Source organism: Arachis hypogaea, unplaced genomic scaffold (assembly GCF_003086295.3).
Source record: "Arachis hypogaea cultivar Tifrunner unplaced genomic scaffold, arahy.Tifrunner.gnm2.J5K5 arahy.Tifrunner.gnm2.scaffold_134, whole genome shotgun sequence".
Classification (NCBI taxonomy): domain Eukaryota; kingdom Viridiplantae; phylum Streptophyta; class Magnoliopsida; order Fabales; family Fabaceae; genus Arachis; species Arachis hypogaea.
Window position 1 is genome coordinate 19,245 of NW_027255529.1, and position 16,152 is coordinate 35,396.

Genomic DNA, 16,152 nt, shown 5'->3' on the forward strand with positions numbered 1-16,152 from the left:
AAGGATGCCGGGTCCTCCCCTTCCCTTGGGTTGACCGTAACTATTTAGTTTATACATCTAGTGTGACTAGAAAGGCTTATTAATTCTTATTCCATTTCGTTTTGAAAGTAAGATGCTACTAAAACTTTAGTCTGTATACCCTTGCTTGAATTTAGGCTCTCTTAATAGGTAGTAAGTTGCTGTAGCGCATCAACCATGTCATTTTTTCCATATCCTACTATTCCTGTGGAAGTCTTTTTCATCTTGGGACTTTTCGTACGTTTTTCCTCCATTCCAGTAGCATTTTCTTCATCTGCTTATGTGTCTGCCGATGGTGATGCTGTTCTATATCTTGATTCTGTTTTAGACCTATAGGCTAGTATCCATCGATTAGCTCGGCTTGTCCTATGTTTTAGCTTAACTCATCGTATCGGCGGTTGTCTAAGGGCCTCCCTCTTTGCTTTGCCCCAGCGAAAGAGACTGAAAAAGATCCGTATCCGATTCCTCGGGTCTTGCTGCGTCAGCTACCGTAGATAGGAGGCTTTAGCCTATAAAGAAAGAAAGCAGCTTAGTAGTAGGAAGGAAGCAAAGAAAAGTATGCCCTACATGTCAACAGGGTGGAAGTTCAAAGCATCGAAGATGAGTACATGGAAGCACCAATGAAGAAAGTCCAGAGTGCAGATATAACCTTCTCGACAGAAGACATCTTGCTGGACAGGAAGAAGCATACATAAGCGGCCTCTGGTGACATCGGCGAAAGAAAGAAGGCTACCGCGGGTAGAGATCGACCCTGGGGCCTCCATCAACGTGATGCCACTGCGGGCCCTAGCCGATCTTGGAATTCATTCCTACGAGCCGGCTAAGTCAGACCAAGGTGACTATTCCGGGGTACAATGCCGACTCGCAAAGAGCCATCGGCAAGATTCGTCTCTTGTGTGTGCCAAACATGGGATCTGAAGACTGAGGTCACTTCTTACGTGATTGACGGTGACACCTCCTAAACTTCCTGCTTGGATCCACAGCGTGGTACCTTCCACCCTTCATCAATGCTTCAAATACGTTGATGAGAAGGGATAAACTGGGTATTTGCCGACAAGAAGCCCTTTTTTAAAGGAGTCTAGGCATACTGTCTGTACGGATGCGCGTCTTTACAACGACGGCCCAGCCCAGCCCAGACAGTGATGGATGGATGGATGACGAAAGCCCGCCAGCGAAAGCCGAAGCACAGGTTCGTAGACCTCTCCGAATCCCAAAGTCGAAAGCTAAGGGATTTACGGTCAACGCTATCTCAAAGAGCATGACCCCGTTGACGAAATCTCTAAACTGGGGCTGGGGGAATTACTTCAACTCTCGGTAAAGATGCCACTTCCTGCATTACAGCAACCTTCTCAGGCAGAGGACCCTAATGGAGCGACATTCGTCCTCTCAATGGAAGGTTTTTTTCCTCATCTTTCACAGGGTAGCCCGGAAGTCTTCTTCTACGCTGGAAAGAATCGTCACCGATGGTGAGATAAGAAAGAGAAAAGTCCGATTGCAAAGAAGCGAAGGACATGGGCTATGACCTTGAGGAGCCTGTCGGGCTGAAGTGAAGAACGGTCGAGGCAGAAAAGTGCCCCTCGAGCCGCATCTAAGTGAAGAAGAAAGGGAAGCTTGGCTAGCCGGCCAGTACGTCGATCTCATAAAACATAGGCTTGGGCTACCTGCCAACTCCGCTCCCTGCGCCGAAAACTTTGTCTGACGCCGAAAGTTCTGGAGATCTTTCTTTCAGATCTCTTCCAAATGTCTATAAACTCTGTCTCCGTCAAACAAAGAGCAAAGAGACGAGAGTCAGTTCAAGAATAGGATGTAGAGCCTGTGCCCCCTACATAGGACGAGGTCAAGTAAATGGATCTCGGGCCTGTTGACAATCCTCGCCCTGTATTCCTAAGTGCAAGCTTCTCAAATGAAAGAGATTTGACAGTACATGGATCTACTCAGAAAATTCTTTGATGTTTTCGCTTGGAGCTACGCCGAACTGGACTAGACCGAAAGATAAATGAGTTAGCTCAGGCTCAGGGCGTGAAAGAAAATAGATAAGAAAGGCGATTCCTGATCTGAAGAGTTTAGTTGCTATAGTGGAATCTGTTGAATTTGGGAAGGCTCACAGGGTGGTATATCCTTACATATAGAAGTAGTTTTCCGGCTCCGGTCAAATGGATTTAGGAAAGCTTCCACGTGACATCCTCAAGTTAGTCTTCTGCTTGAACTGTCTTATCGAAAGCTAAAGGTAGTTAACCTAGGGGAAGAATCCGACTAAGCTTTGCCTTGAACTTGGCACCTTACCTTCTAATCCTTTGCTTGGGAATTAGATTAAATAAAGAGGACTCACTGATTGGACAGTGGCACTGGAATGATAGCAAGCATCCCTTCTTCTCTTTATTGGTATGAAAGAAGTAGCTAGGACCCATCTCCCTCACAGTGTCCTTTCCTTTCGCGGATTCTCTAAGAGCGGCATCCACATGATCAGAAAGTAGTGACGAAGGGTCAGGTAAAAGTGCTAACATGCAAAGAACGGAAATGCCGACAACATTGGGGATAGGAGCTTCGCCCGGCGAAACCCCATGCTTTGAGAGTTCCTTTCTGCCAGCACTTTCTTTCTCTACCCGGGAGTCACTTCATCAGTACCTGGGGCTACTGTCCCAGGATGCCAAAGGTATGATCCATACATGGAAAGTGTCAACTTTGACTCACAAGCGCCACCCTCACCGGGTAAATCCGGAGAAGGGCAACCGCTTCTGTAGGTAACGACTCAAATTAAGATTTTCATTTATAGAGTCGTGAACCAACGAGTCTTTAAGTAAGTGGGCGTTAAGCGTAACGAGCTTACATTACAGGAGGTAGAAAATCTTTGCCGTTAGTCTTTTAGAAAGAAATATTCAAGCTAGGCTAGTAAGAGAAGGAATACAGGTAAGAAGTCGAGAAGTCAAGTACTTAGAAGATGTCCCTATGGGGTTGTAAGATGAAAGATGTGGTGCGGGAATTAGCTTATATACAGAAATTTCAAATCCAATCTTTCTAAAGAATCGCCATCCCACGGTCTCACCTGCGGCATTACCATATATACGCTTCGGGATACCCGAGACCAGGTTTAGCGAAGCCTAGTGAGTGTAGCCTTCCAGCCTGCACGAAGAGCGAAGTGCTAAGCTTTATAAATAGCTTACTTGATAAAGTCAAGTACTCATTGCATGTGTTATGCTTAACACATGTTGGTCGTTTAGTCGAGACAGGTGTAGAGGTTTTTTAACCAGGAAAGACATCCCAGGGAACAGGCAAGATTAGTGGCCTTTAAGAGGACAAGACTAGCTACTTTCGAACTGTTTCCCATCCGGGTAACAAGTCAGAGTTCAGGCTTCAAAGGCTGGTCCAATCTGCAATGAGAATTGAAGCGACCGGTGCATTTCGATGGAAATCCCACCGCTGCCCGATCTCAAGAGAATCGAAACTCCTTGTTTCGCGTGTAAGGAGAGAAAAAATGAATGGGGTGGAAGGTTGCCAAACAAACAAATAGGATCGAATCCTACCCCGCCTTCAGTCGATGGGCGCCCCGACCGCTGCTTGGGGTGGCGTAGCATAAGTAGTTTCCTGAAAAGGGTTGAGCGGTTCTCGAGGATCTGCCACCTAGAGGACTGAAATGTTTTGAGTAGTAGACGATTTGATAGGATTTTTTGCTCCAAAGGTGGGCATAACGAGGCTCACTAGCGGTTGTTTAGGTGCCGTAGACTGCTTTTCAAAGTCTCCATAACAGGGTTTGATCATAAGGAGGAGAAGGCTGATTCAAGTTAGCTTAGAAGTAATCGGATTGACTGCCCGTGGGTATATCTTAGACTATTGATTGACTTCCTGAAAAGATGAAAACGGTTGTCTCCTTGTTCGATTCTGAATGCCTCTTCCTCAGCGAACATCTCTTGGACTAACTCGCCAAGGGCTGAATTAGAAAAGGAAGGAAAGGCTTCGTGCCCCAGGCTGTCTTTCTTAATGGCAGCGATTGCAATTTCTTATTATAATATAGGCTATTTGCCTTGCTATTCCTCCCTCTCCCGTTGGATGCTCATCTTTCTAGGTTCAGCCTTAGATTCAATCCCGTTGATTGATCTTTCTCCTTAGTTTATTAGCTTAGCCCCGCTAATCCTCCCTTTAGTGATATCATATTCTCTCAGAAAAATCCTTTACATCCTCTTTCCTGAAGCACGTTCTTTTCCTCAGGTAATCAATCCTCCTTTAGGGCGGAATGACTCTCTCTCGTCCTGTTGGTAAGGAGAGCAGGCTGTCTTCCCATTCCCCTATCATCTTAGTCAGCGGAGATGCTTTCGATTCCATCCTAGCTGTCTCAGCCCAGTCTCGGTTCAATCAGTGCGCTATCAGTCCAGTACCATTAGCTCTCCAAGGATAACAATCCATTCTTTCCAGGGAAGGAAAGGAGGCAAAACAGTACATATGCGATGGTTGTTAGACTATTCCCATTCTAACTAGAAGCTAAGAAAAGAACGAGAGACCCACGACTCTAAAAGCAATCAGGATATAAGGTCTAGAATCTTATACCATGTGCTTTCCTGAGTCAATAAGGAAGGGGACCTTTTCATACATCAGGAAGCTAGGGAACGGAACTTCCTTCTAGCCTACCGTCTATCACTACCTTAACTTACTTTTCAGATTCACCCGAGCCGAGGAGAACTCGGATTGAAGACTGTGCAGTGCTTTCCTCTGTTAGTTGTGCTAGGCTGTCTGCGTAATGAACTACTGATCTAGAAATTCGAAGAGGCAGGAGCTTTTATCTTCCTCATGACTTGTTAGCCGACATTGAATAAGTCAGGAAGAGAGGGCAGAAGAAGAGAAACTGGCTTCTCCTGTGTACTTATATAGAAGACTCATATTCTTTATACGACGATTCATTTAAGCAGGCTTTAAAGCTTTAAGAGCTAGGCCTTGAGCCTTTACCTACCTAAAGAAATTCCCTTGTGCCGGATCGATCCTTTCTCTTCCCTCTCCTTCTACTGCTGTGAGTGCTGACTATCTTCCGAATGTTGCTGCCCTTCTGCTGCCGCCTATGGTGCTGGTAGGCCATCATCTGTGTGTGGTTTTGACGCGGATCTAGTCTGGGAACTTATGCCGGCTTAGTCAGTCTGAAGCTGCCCTCAGCTCTTGTTTAGGTGTGATGAGCTACCCGGGCATTCTATCTAATCTCGTAGTGGAAAGGCAACTGTTTGCTTCGAAATAGTCTTGCTTGCGGTTCGTGACCTAAGCGACCACGGGTTTGAATATAGCTGTGAAAGGTATGCCCAGATACGGGAACAGCTGATTCAAGTGCATCTTTTTTTCTCTTCTATAGAGAAAAAAAATGATTGACCTGCCTTATAATATAATGAGTACCTAACTTCCTTTCCTTACTACGATCTGCCCAAAGAACTTCTCTTCCTCTTTAAGGTAAGGCTATTCGGAGATAGAGAGAAAGTCCTCTTCAAGCCCTTGTTCCAGCTTAGAGGGAAAAGCACCGCACTCTAAGGGACGAAGTGAAAAGGAAGAGAAAGAGAAAAAGAGAAGGACTTGTCCTCATGGTCTCCTAAGGGTCTTGCCCTAGGCATAACCAATAGACAAAGAGTTCTAACTATCGAATCAAAGCAAAGAGGAACGGAGCCGCTTTCCCCAGTTGACGAGAGAAAGAAAGGAAATGAGCCCACCTATCTGAAGCTGAAGGAATGAAAGCATTAGAGTGAAGATCCCCTGCTTAACCTGAAACCTCTCAAGCCAGGGAAAGATTGACCATCGGGTTCATTTCCGAGTCAGGACAGAAAGAGGCCAAGAGTTACTACTCGATAGAAAAAGACCAATTGAATAAGGGAAGTGACTAGCCTTCTTTCTTAGGTCAAGGAAGGAAAGCAAAGTATAACTAGCGTAGCGGGACATGACAGCGGTTGGGGCGAGGGAAAGGCTATCAGACATCAATCCAATGAACAGACAAAGCGGCTTGGCCGAAGGGTCAGGAAGAGAGAACGACTAGACTTTCTGAGTTAGAATATTAGGAACCTTACACCCACCCATATGAAAGAAAGCAGCCAAAAAGCAAGCCCACGGAGCGGTAGAAAGAACAGCCAGTGTCCGAGAGATGACTTCTGTTGAACTCTTCCTTTACATGAAGGGAATGAATGCCTTAATGGAATTGAATCCGGGATCCAAGTATATTAGGTTAAGGCAAGCATGAGTTCAACCCTTTTCTCATCGGGCCAGGATCGATAGCCGTTCGACCTGGGGGAAGTGCGGTCAGATTCAGAATCCCCAATGTCTTGGTCTTTACCTTCGCTTCGAGGGACAAGCACCGCATCTAATTGAATTGATTCACCGGATCTTCCATCTACGAAAATGGAAGAGATGGATTTGAAGGTCGGCTTCATGAAAGCAATAAAGTTTAGCGAAAATAGAGATGGAAGGAGATGGATTTTGCCCAGCCGTTGTAAGATCAATTCCCATTCATTCTTCTTTAATGGAATAGGGAACGGGCAGAGCTGCGGCTATCAGGAATGGGCGATAGCCTATGACTAAAAGTGCCGACTATCTATGAATGACCAGGATCGGAATGCCAATCGACGAGATGAGCCTACGAAAGATTTCAAGTGAAGACTGGCCTCCTCACTTACGCAACGAAATTGAGTTGATGGAGTAGCCAGTGCCCTTGAGTTATTCTATTCGGTATCGCCTTCTCTCATCGTTCAAGGCGCCGCAAGGCACTCGACTAGAAAGAGTGGATGTTAGGCACGCAGGGAAGACTCTGACTATGTGCTGGCCCTATCGAACCAGTCACTTCATACCTTAGACGGTTTAGGCTTTAGATTCGAGAGTTGGGATTGAGCTTTCCCCCATAGGGAAAATAGACTGATTGAGTGAAGAGCCGCATCTATCCCACTCTGTGTCCCTTTACTTTCTCTGTGGTTCGCTTTCCCTTCCTTTCTGTGGTAGCTAGGAGCTCTACTAGGTTTGACCTTGGGATATTGACTTATTCAATTAAAGAAAGAATGACGTAGGTAGACTAACTAGAAGTAGTAGGAGTTCTGGGCTATCTTACTAGAAGTCTCCCTTAGGGTCATTTCTCTAGTGCCAGTACCCTTTCCATTAGAGTTAGGCCTAGGCCTGATCCTTTACCTGCGAGCCTACTTCGCCCAGCCAGTACCAGTCAGAAATGCCAAGTTTAAGAAGAAAAGCCTGAACAGGTAAACTCCTTTACAACCTATATAGATTGACTTCTGAGAGTGGAGATACTAATAGCAGGAAGAAAGAGGCCACCGGAGGCACGCATAACCGAATTCGAAGAGTCATTACGATGTCTACTATGTCTTTCATGCTTTCTAATTATAGGGAGTCTCATACCAGGAATAAGAAGAAGATGAGACTGCTAGTATGTAACGAAATGGAAAGACTTTTCCTATACTTAAAAGATAGGGCTATAACTACCCGATAGGGGAGGAAGCGCTATTAGAAATAGATAAATCATATCTGGCCCATCTTCCTTTTCTACTATTCAAGTCCTTCTTTTCTTTTGGAGAGGGATGACCCACGGGTCAAGCCCTTTGATTTGAGATCCCCAATTACGGGTAAACCCAATCATTTCTATTATATTTTCGTAGATCCCAGGGAAAAAGTCCTTTTTCACATCTCTTGTTGGAATTCTCAATCTCATTTTAAAAGAGGGTCCTTCACCCAAGTTCTTTCGCATGTAGAAAGGAGAAGAGTGAAAGAGATTACCTAGCTCACATTTCTGACTGGGGGAAAGCTGAAAAGCTCTTGCTTTGCGATCATGCTTCCTCCTTTTAAAGCCGCAAGACTCTTGGAAAGTCTCATTTGCAGTAAAGGATCCATTTCTGATGGAGCTATATGCTCAATATATGGTAATTCCCGTTGTAACTGAGTCCGGAGAGAATGTATTGCCAAAGAGTAGCTGTGATCGCCCCTATTTTATTCAATTTCTCTACTTGGATGACCTAGATCGGGCTTTTCAATGCCATTGCCAAAAGGAGCTAGATACGGCTAATAAGTCCTTCTTCCCGTCCTTTCACCAAGAAGTGCACTATTCAAAAATCACAGAGCTAATGACAGAACTGGATCTCTTATATAGAAGTAGAGACGGGCGGTCCTGCCATAGATTGCGCAGGAGGTAAAGCTATCCTCTCACTTTTAAAGAGAGGGGATATAAAAGTCTTGCATTCAAAGTGGCTTCCGCTTTATATGTGGCTAAACAGGAAATGCCGATCTAAATGCCCGGACGTAGCCTCTTTTTGAAAGCTCAGAGATAGGCTAAAGCCCCTCTTTCACAGTCGTTTCACCCCGGAGAAACCGAAACATAGCCCTTCTCATTTACATGAAAAGCTGTTTCACCCAATTCGTACACGGCAACTATTGCTTTCCTCGAAGTAAATTCACCGACGCAAGCAACCTCATCAACGGGATCGCCCGACAACGAACTCTTTGTTCGGTCAGCGAGTGAGAGGAGGAGGGGGCCCCTTACGAGGGGAAGAAGGGACATGGTTATTATTATTACCCGCCGCACCAATAATACGGGAGAAGGGAAATCAAGCAAGACCTGTGAATCCTAAGAAAAGAGTTCTGAGGAATGTGAGATGCGTAGGGATGAGATAAGCGTTGGCTAAGAATATATAAGGGAAGCGGCAACTGCCCACAGAATCCTGGAAAATGGGCTTTTGACCTGGCTAGCGCTATTGCTTTGCAAGGTAAGGAAATGTTCAACTCGTCTGCTTGAAATCGATAGAGTTGAGAAGCGTCTGCTAATCATGGTACGAGTTCTCTCTTTAGGTCAGTCTGATGTTCAAGTATCAATGAAAGTCTTATTTCAGCGAATGCAGTAAGGCTAACAGCTGGCTCTGGCTGATTCGATGCCATCTATGAATCCTTCCCTCCCTCCATCTGCAGCCTTTATTGCCTTTATTCTGTGTCTTTTCTCATGAAAATGCAACTTTGAAATTGCGTAGGTGATGGCAGAAAATCCATCAAGAAATTACATAGATAGAGCAGTGCAGGGCTGCTCTTGACAGTTTTCATTTTCGATTGAGAAAGCGGCAGGCCCAAAGAGCACTACAGTAGCGCCTTGCGAGGTCGTAGAGCCGGTAACCCTCGTTCGCCTAAGATCGAAAATGCTCTGTCTTTGAGGAAAAAGAGATATAGATAGTGTTCCAGGATTTCATTGTTTTGAGTCTTTACTTAACTCGACCGCCTTTCTACTCCCATGCTTTTCTTTGGTCAACAACCAAGCACATTTCACAAGAGTTCTTCACTACTCCTACAGGCTTGACGGAGTTCAGAGTTCAGTCTGTCTGGAGGGAATTATTTTAGATCAATCACTATGTTTAACAACGTTCGACGCATCTCTTTATTTGATGAGAAGAGTCTTAACTCAACTTCGAGTGATACAGCTTCTATGTGGAATGATTTTCCATCGGTCCCTTCTGACCTGCCACCCTTACCAGCCGACTCGGTTCCATCTGTCCCCTCATTACCTTCCATAGCAAGTGATGTTGAGGTGGAGCAGCCGGCTCCTTCTAATTATAATTACGAGACTCATGGTATTGATGAGGATCATCCGGGTCCGGACAGTGAACGTATAGTAGAGCTTCAATCTGATATACACGATAAATTGGGAGAGTTGATGACTAACAAGAGTGACCAAGACGTTCTGAGTGCGGCCGAAGCTTTACATGGCGAAAGCAACAATATCCCTTTTCTGGAGCACCTGTTAGATGATTTGAACAAAAACGGAATAGAAGGTGAAGCCTATAAGGATGCCCTGGATCTATCGAATAGGTTGGGTATATTACCCGATAAAGCAGCTTTGTGTGATGCAGCGGAGCCATGGCAATTAGGATTTCAAGACGCAGCAAGTCCTATGATGCAAGGAATAATCGATTTACATCACGATATCTTTTTCTTCCTCATTCTGATTTTGGTTTTCGTATCACGGATCTTGGTTCGCGCTTTATGGCATTTCCACTATCAAAAAAACCCAATCCCGCAAAGGATTGTTCATGGAACTACTATCGAGATTCTTCGGACCATATTTCCTAGTATCATCCCGATGTTCATTGCTATACTTTCATATGTTCTCTTATCCTCCATGGGCGGGGCCCTCTCGCCATTGAGTGCTGAGTGTGCGTCCTCCCCCTCCGTAAATGGGTCGTCCAGTACCGGCTGGACGTCGTTACTGGGGAGCACCTCGCAGGAACCGTCGGGCGTCTCTTCGCCCAGGGGCGTTTTATCCAATTTTGAACAAGAGGCGAGCTCCCGAGGGAGTAGTGTCAATATGCCACTCCCAGCGGAACAAGCTGTGCCTCCCGCTAATCCTGTAGCTTCCGGGGAAGCGGAAGCCGGTCCATCTCATGTGGCCCACTTTCCGTATGACGAGGCGGAGGTCATTGGGGGGGACTCGGTTCTGTCGATCCGGAAGCGGCTTTTGGCGCGCAACCAAAATCCCTTTCCCTCCGCGGAAGAACTCCGTATTGCTCATCTTGACGCCCAAGACCGGTTTGAGGTCAAAGCAGATATCGCCATGGAAATGTCTGCTCATGATCCAACTGGTGATTGGTTGAACCGGGGGGCACGGGCCCTCGACAACCCGCGGACAAAAACTGGGGAAGATTCTTTGGAGAATCTCTTCATTATACGCGACAAACTTCGCCAACGGGACTGGGAAACCATCAAGAATTTGCAAGAAAAGATGGTTTTCAGGAGGGGCTAAAATAAAAAATCTATATTATAGAGTCAGTAGAAAACGCGAAATTTCCCCTCATTAGAAAGGGGGAGGGGTCCCGAGATCCTGGGCAGCGGGGTCTTCCCATCATGATCGACTAAAGGGAAAGTCAGAGATATTGGTTCGAGTCAAATTCATGATTCCACTGCAGGGGGACTTCATTCAATCGAAGAAAAGAAGGAAGCATTGTACTCAATTTAGGCCGTTGCAGCTAAAATAACGCAGGGAATCAATAGGCCAGCCCCGACTCCCGGTGTTCGAACTAGTCATTAATGGTCGGCTTCATTGGTACCCTTTTCTTTTTTCGGTATGCCGCTCCGCGAGCAAGGAGTGCCACGCACGAGCGAAGCGAAAACAAAGCAGGGGGAATTATTCGCAGGGAGAAATCCTTTGATTGCGTATTGAATATAGATCCATGTCTTTCTTGTTCCACTAGCTAGGACAAAATTCTCAGATGTCCCTTTCGTTATTACAACCTTCTTTTTTGATGTCAAAGACCAGAAGCTATGCGCTAATTCTCATTGGATCTCGGTTGTTCTTAACAGCGATGGCTATTCATTTAAGTCTTCGGGTAGCACCATTAGATCTTCAACAAGGTGGAAATTCTCGTATTCTGTATGTACATGTTCCTGCGGCTCGGATGAGTATTCTTGTTTATATCGCTATGGCTATAAACACTTTCTTATTCCTATTAACAAAACATCCCCTTTTTCTTCGCTCTTCCGGAACCGGTACAGAAATGGGTGCTTTTTTTACGTTGTTTACCTTAGTTACTGGGGGGTTTCGGGGAAGACCTATGTGGGGCACCTTTTGGGTGTGGGATGCTCGTTTAACCTCTGTATTCATCTCGTTTCTGATTTACCTGGGTGCACTGCGTTTTCAAAAGCTTCCTGTCGAACCGGCTCCTATTTCAATCCGTGCTGGACCTATCGATATACCAATAATCAAGTCTTCAGTCAACTGGTGGAATACATTGCATCAACCTGGGAGCATTAGCCGATCTGGTACATCAATACATGTTCCTATGCCCATTCCAATCTTGTCTAACTTTGCTAACTTCCCCCTCTCAACCCGTATCTTGTTTGTTCTGGAAACACGTCTTCCTATTCTATCTTTTCTCGAATCTCCTTTAAGGGATGAAATAGAAGCTCGAGAAGGAATAGCAAAACCTAGTTGACTTCCCAGCTCAAACTGAACGCGATGTAATCAAACTTATAGCTGACGCCGTAGAGAAAGCCCATATGCGAAGTGGAAAAAGTAGGAGTAGACATTGGAATAAGAGCTGTTGTCGGACGTTCATCAGTAACCGGTGTGATGTTAGCAATGGAATGCGTATCCGCTGTTCTCTTTTCTGCTGTGATTGAATCAGTAAGCGCTGCGGATCTTTTCGTATAAAGAATAAACCTCATTCGATCTCAGAAGGGATGAATACAAAGGAAGGGAGTTGCACTAGTCTCATAAATGCCAGTCAAAGAAAACTAACTAGCCAAAAGGCCGGAATAAGCGAAAAAAAGGGATTGGATGGCTTGAATTCCCCTGTTCTAGCTCTAGAAGAGTAAGCTAAGAGTCTTATTTATATTATATAAGAGCCAGCCTATCCTAGTTTTTCCTGTAAGTTTTGGTACTAGGAAAGAATCCTAGCTCCTATAAGAATCAGAGGCGGCGGAGATAGACACTTTGGATTCGGCAAGCTACTCCGCTTTCTAATTAAGATTCAAAAAAGAGGGTTACTACATTGATAGAGGCATAAAAGTATTCAGTTATCCCAATACTTCTCGTCTTTCTGGCTGCTATCTTCCTAAACTGTAGGAGGAAGGGGAAGGGCTTTATGAACGTTACAGAATGAATGGTCAATGATAAATCACCTTGCCCTCCCTTTAGAGGAGTAAAAAAGGTAAAGCTCCGCACTAAAACGCTACCAAAGCTTCGGAGTTCTATTCCTTCTTGCGTCCAATCTCAAGGATAAATTCAACCTAACTCGCACTGCATGAAAGGACATAACCTAGTAATAGGTCATTAAGTTCTTCCTTTGATACTTATGCCATTAGATTAGAAAGAGTAAATTGTCCATCATCTTCGAAGGCCTAAATCCCCTGGGAGGAAATCGTATTAATGATATCATGATGCTACCTCTCCTTCATGTGCAGCCTCTTCTCAAGCAGCAGATTGCCCGAAGACAGACTGAAAGCCCTGTTTCAGCTGAGAGCATTGATTCCCCTGGTACCTCTCTTTTCTATCACAGCATTAGAGGAGTGAGCCCGCCCTTCATTCATCAGGTCTCAAAGTATAGATTGTATGATAGGTAGGTGGAAAAGCTACAACATCACCTTAGTTCCCTGCCGTCTTGTCTTTCTTGAGGAGCAAGAACATTCTTTAGTTCTTTCTCACTTGATCTCATGTCTTTTCCCTTAGATTATGTATTTGTTATTATATTATAGAAGGCATTCTCTTTCTAGACAAAAAAAAAAAAGTTGAAAATATTTTTTTAAAAAGGCAAAAGCCACTAGACGAGAGGGGCAAGCAGCGATAGCAGCTCGACCTTAGGCAGAGCCGCTCAAACAAAGATAGCTTCTTGATCCACGTATCTCATTGATTTTGCGATAGGGGCGGAATGCCAAGCCGCTCTAACACCATTCCATTGGGGAGTCCCATCCCAGCCTTAGCAGGGAACTTACTACAGAGCCAGACAGAGGACAGCACATATCATGAGAAAATTATCTAGATAGATAGGGCCCTAAGAACTTCATTCGTACTCTTGATGTAAATAGAGGACAGGACGCATAATAGCCTAACCCGCAAGCGGGTTAGTGACTTACGTACCTAACCTATTAGCTGTCCTGCTACAAAGCTGACTGATAATGCCCGCTTTACAAACGGAACACAGTGAGTTTTGCCGCGGGTCAACCCAACCCCTAGGCTATTACGGGCTATTACGCTTCTTGGCCTCATATGAGTGACCTACGTACCTCATAGGTTAAATTGAGTGATTACTCCCCTAAGCCACAAGCTGGTTAGGTCGTGGCCTACCTTTCAATCCGTACGTTAAGGGATTCCCTTGTGGAAATCTGACGTCGTGAGCTTAAACCTCAAGAATGAGTTCTTGCTCCTGAACCTATTGGTAAAGTGGCTTAACGCTCTTCTCCCGTAGCTCTCGTCTATCTTACCAGTCAGCCGGCTCTATATAGTGCGAGATTCTTTCATTATTGATTTTCTACGGGCTCTATAGGCCTTCACGAATGCGTCTTCTCGTCTGAGGACGATTCCTAATTCATCGTTAAAACAAACGTTAATTTCTCAGTAATAAGAGAAAGGGCTATGCTATTATCGGGATCTTGCTATGAGACTTTCTTTCATTTCTCTGATTCGATAGCGCTTCCCAAAGAGTGTATTTTAGCTAGCTTATACTCTTTCTTTTGCACTTGTTTCCGGGCAATCGTACCTCTCCTTCCTTTAACAAGTAAGCTCTTTTCTCTATCCAGACTCTATCGAGTCAGTACTTCATGCCTTACAGTCGAGTAATAAATTACCTTCCTTTATCAAGTAAGCATTATTATCTCCTTTGAATTCGTATGGTTGAAAGTTGCCGAGAATGGGTTAGAGCGGGTAACATAAGAAATTCCTGCGAAAGCTCCATCAATTAGATTGTCTTTGCGTTGGGGTTGAAAGCTCGCTCGGTTAATGGACTTGAACCCAGACAATGGACATGTCCCAACTTCCTTCCTATTAATTGAAAGTTGGTAACTTAGGCTGAATTCTCTTCGGACTCAGAATATGGTACCAAAGAGGAGGGTTCGCCCATAGTAGAAGAAAGTCTGCTACCGCCAACGAGTATGAAAAGGCCCTTTTCTTAGAGGGCTTGTCGCTCCTCCATCATATGCCTTCCTCGAAGACAAAGAGTTAGTTACTTAAAGCTTAGATTGTTGAATCGGAATCTGGTACCCAATCTTATATCGTGGAGAAAACCTCCCCCGCCACTGAGCCAGACGATGACGATGCGGTAGTTGATATAACGGGATCACTAGCTGATACCACTCATCTTGCTGATTCAGTAGTAAAAACGACTTATACCGTTGAATTACTTTCTTTATTAATGCAAGTCAGAGGGGACTACTTAGGAATCCTCAAACAAAATAGCACTCTTTCTATTTCTTGAGGCAAAATCCAATTCATCGAAAACGAGGGAACTTTCGTTAGTCAATATCCCAAACATAGGGCTTATGTGATACCTGTTGGATTAACAGCCTAGACCGAAGAAAATAACAAGTAAAGCAGGTCAGGTGTGAAACTTTTACGTCTAAGTAAGTGAAGTTGTGCTAACCGGTCCTATCCTAGATCCAACCGAGTTGGGAACGAGCTAAAGTGGATTGATCCGGTCGACGTGGCTAAGCTGAAAAAAGAAGGGAGCCCTATATATTCTATACTGTATTGATGGCTCATTTTGGCTCACTTCCTCGATATGGGATCGAAAATGTTAAGTACTCAGATTTATTAGAGAGGTAGCGGGCTAGCTGTACAAGCAATTCGACCATATATAAGGGTAGGGTAAGGTCCCTCAGGCCAAGCCCATCAAAGGCTCCCCTAAGAGTTAGATTAGTACCGGCTTGATGATTCCTTTTTGAAAGGATAAGCCTAAGAGATTGCTAGCGAGAATAATTGAACTGAACATTGAAAGACTACTGCTTACAACTCGCTTTCTGTCTTATTTGCTGGCCTTTAAGATGACTGGTACTAGGTAAAAAAAGGATATTACAATAATAATTGTGCACCCAGAGTAGACCAAAGCAGCTTCACTCACTTGAGACTCATACATTGACAGACCCAGACAAAGTTTATTGATATGAGCCAAGATCGGGCATGAGAAGGAAAGTGGCCAACTAAGCCCTATCAGGGTTTATAACGGAAGACAACTTATTGAGTAACTGCTTGATCCCATCACTTTGAAAGCTACAGAAAACAGCTGTCTCCAAGCTGGTTGAATATTAATTTGAACTCTATCTTTTGTTTGGCAAAAACGGATTATGATTTAGTTCTTCTAGCTTCGAAATCGGGCTTATCCAGTGGCGCTTGTCTTGGTCTTTCACGCGACTGGCTATCCCTCTATATATATTATACGCAATATCTTGACAGGCACGATCTACCTTGGCAACGAACTTCACGCTACGTCTCGGGTGTACTTTCTATCACTTTCTGGCGGAAGCCCGAGCTTTGAGATTAGCATGATGATGTTTATATTCGCTTGAACTTGTTAACTTGCATGTGAAAAGCATATAACTAGTCTTCCTTCTCATGGCCCGCACAAAATGCTTCTTATTTTGAGAAGCATTGTATTCTATACTACATTCTCCAGATAGAGGACTTTTGGCAGCCATAACCATGCAACTATCGCTAAT

General features: G+C 44.6%; 2 protein-coding genes across 2 annotated transcripts; both read left to right on the plus strand.

The window, feature by feature from the left end:
• The first annotated feature begins 288 nt into the window (after positions 1 to 288).
• LOC114927302 (uncharacterized) lies at positions 289 to 13,750 on the plus strand. Its single transcript, XM_072231895.1, has one exon. The coding sequence runs from the start codon at positions 9,362 to 9,364 to the stop codon at positions 10,748 to 10,750; it is 1,389 nt and encodes a 462-aa protein (XP_072087996.1). The 5' UTR covers positions 289 to 9,361; the 3' UTR covers positions 10,751 to 13,750.
• Positions 11,217 to 12,028, plus strand: LOC140183450 (putative cytochrome c biosynthesis ccmC-like mitochondrial protein). Its single transcript, XM_072231896.1, has one exon. The coding sequence runs from the start codon at positions 11,217 to 11,219 to the stop codon at positions 11,937 to 11,939; it is 723 nt and encodes a 240-aa protein (XP_072087997.1). The 3' UTR covers positions 11,940 to 12,028.
• Positions 13,751 to 16,152: the final 2,402 nt, after the last annotated feature.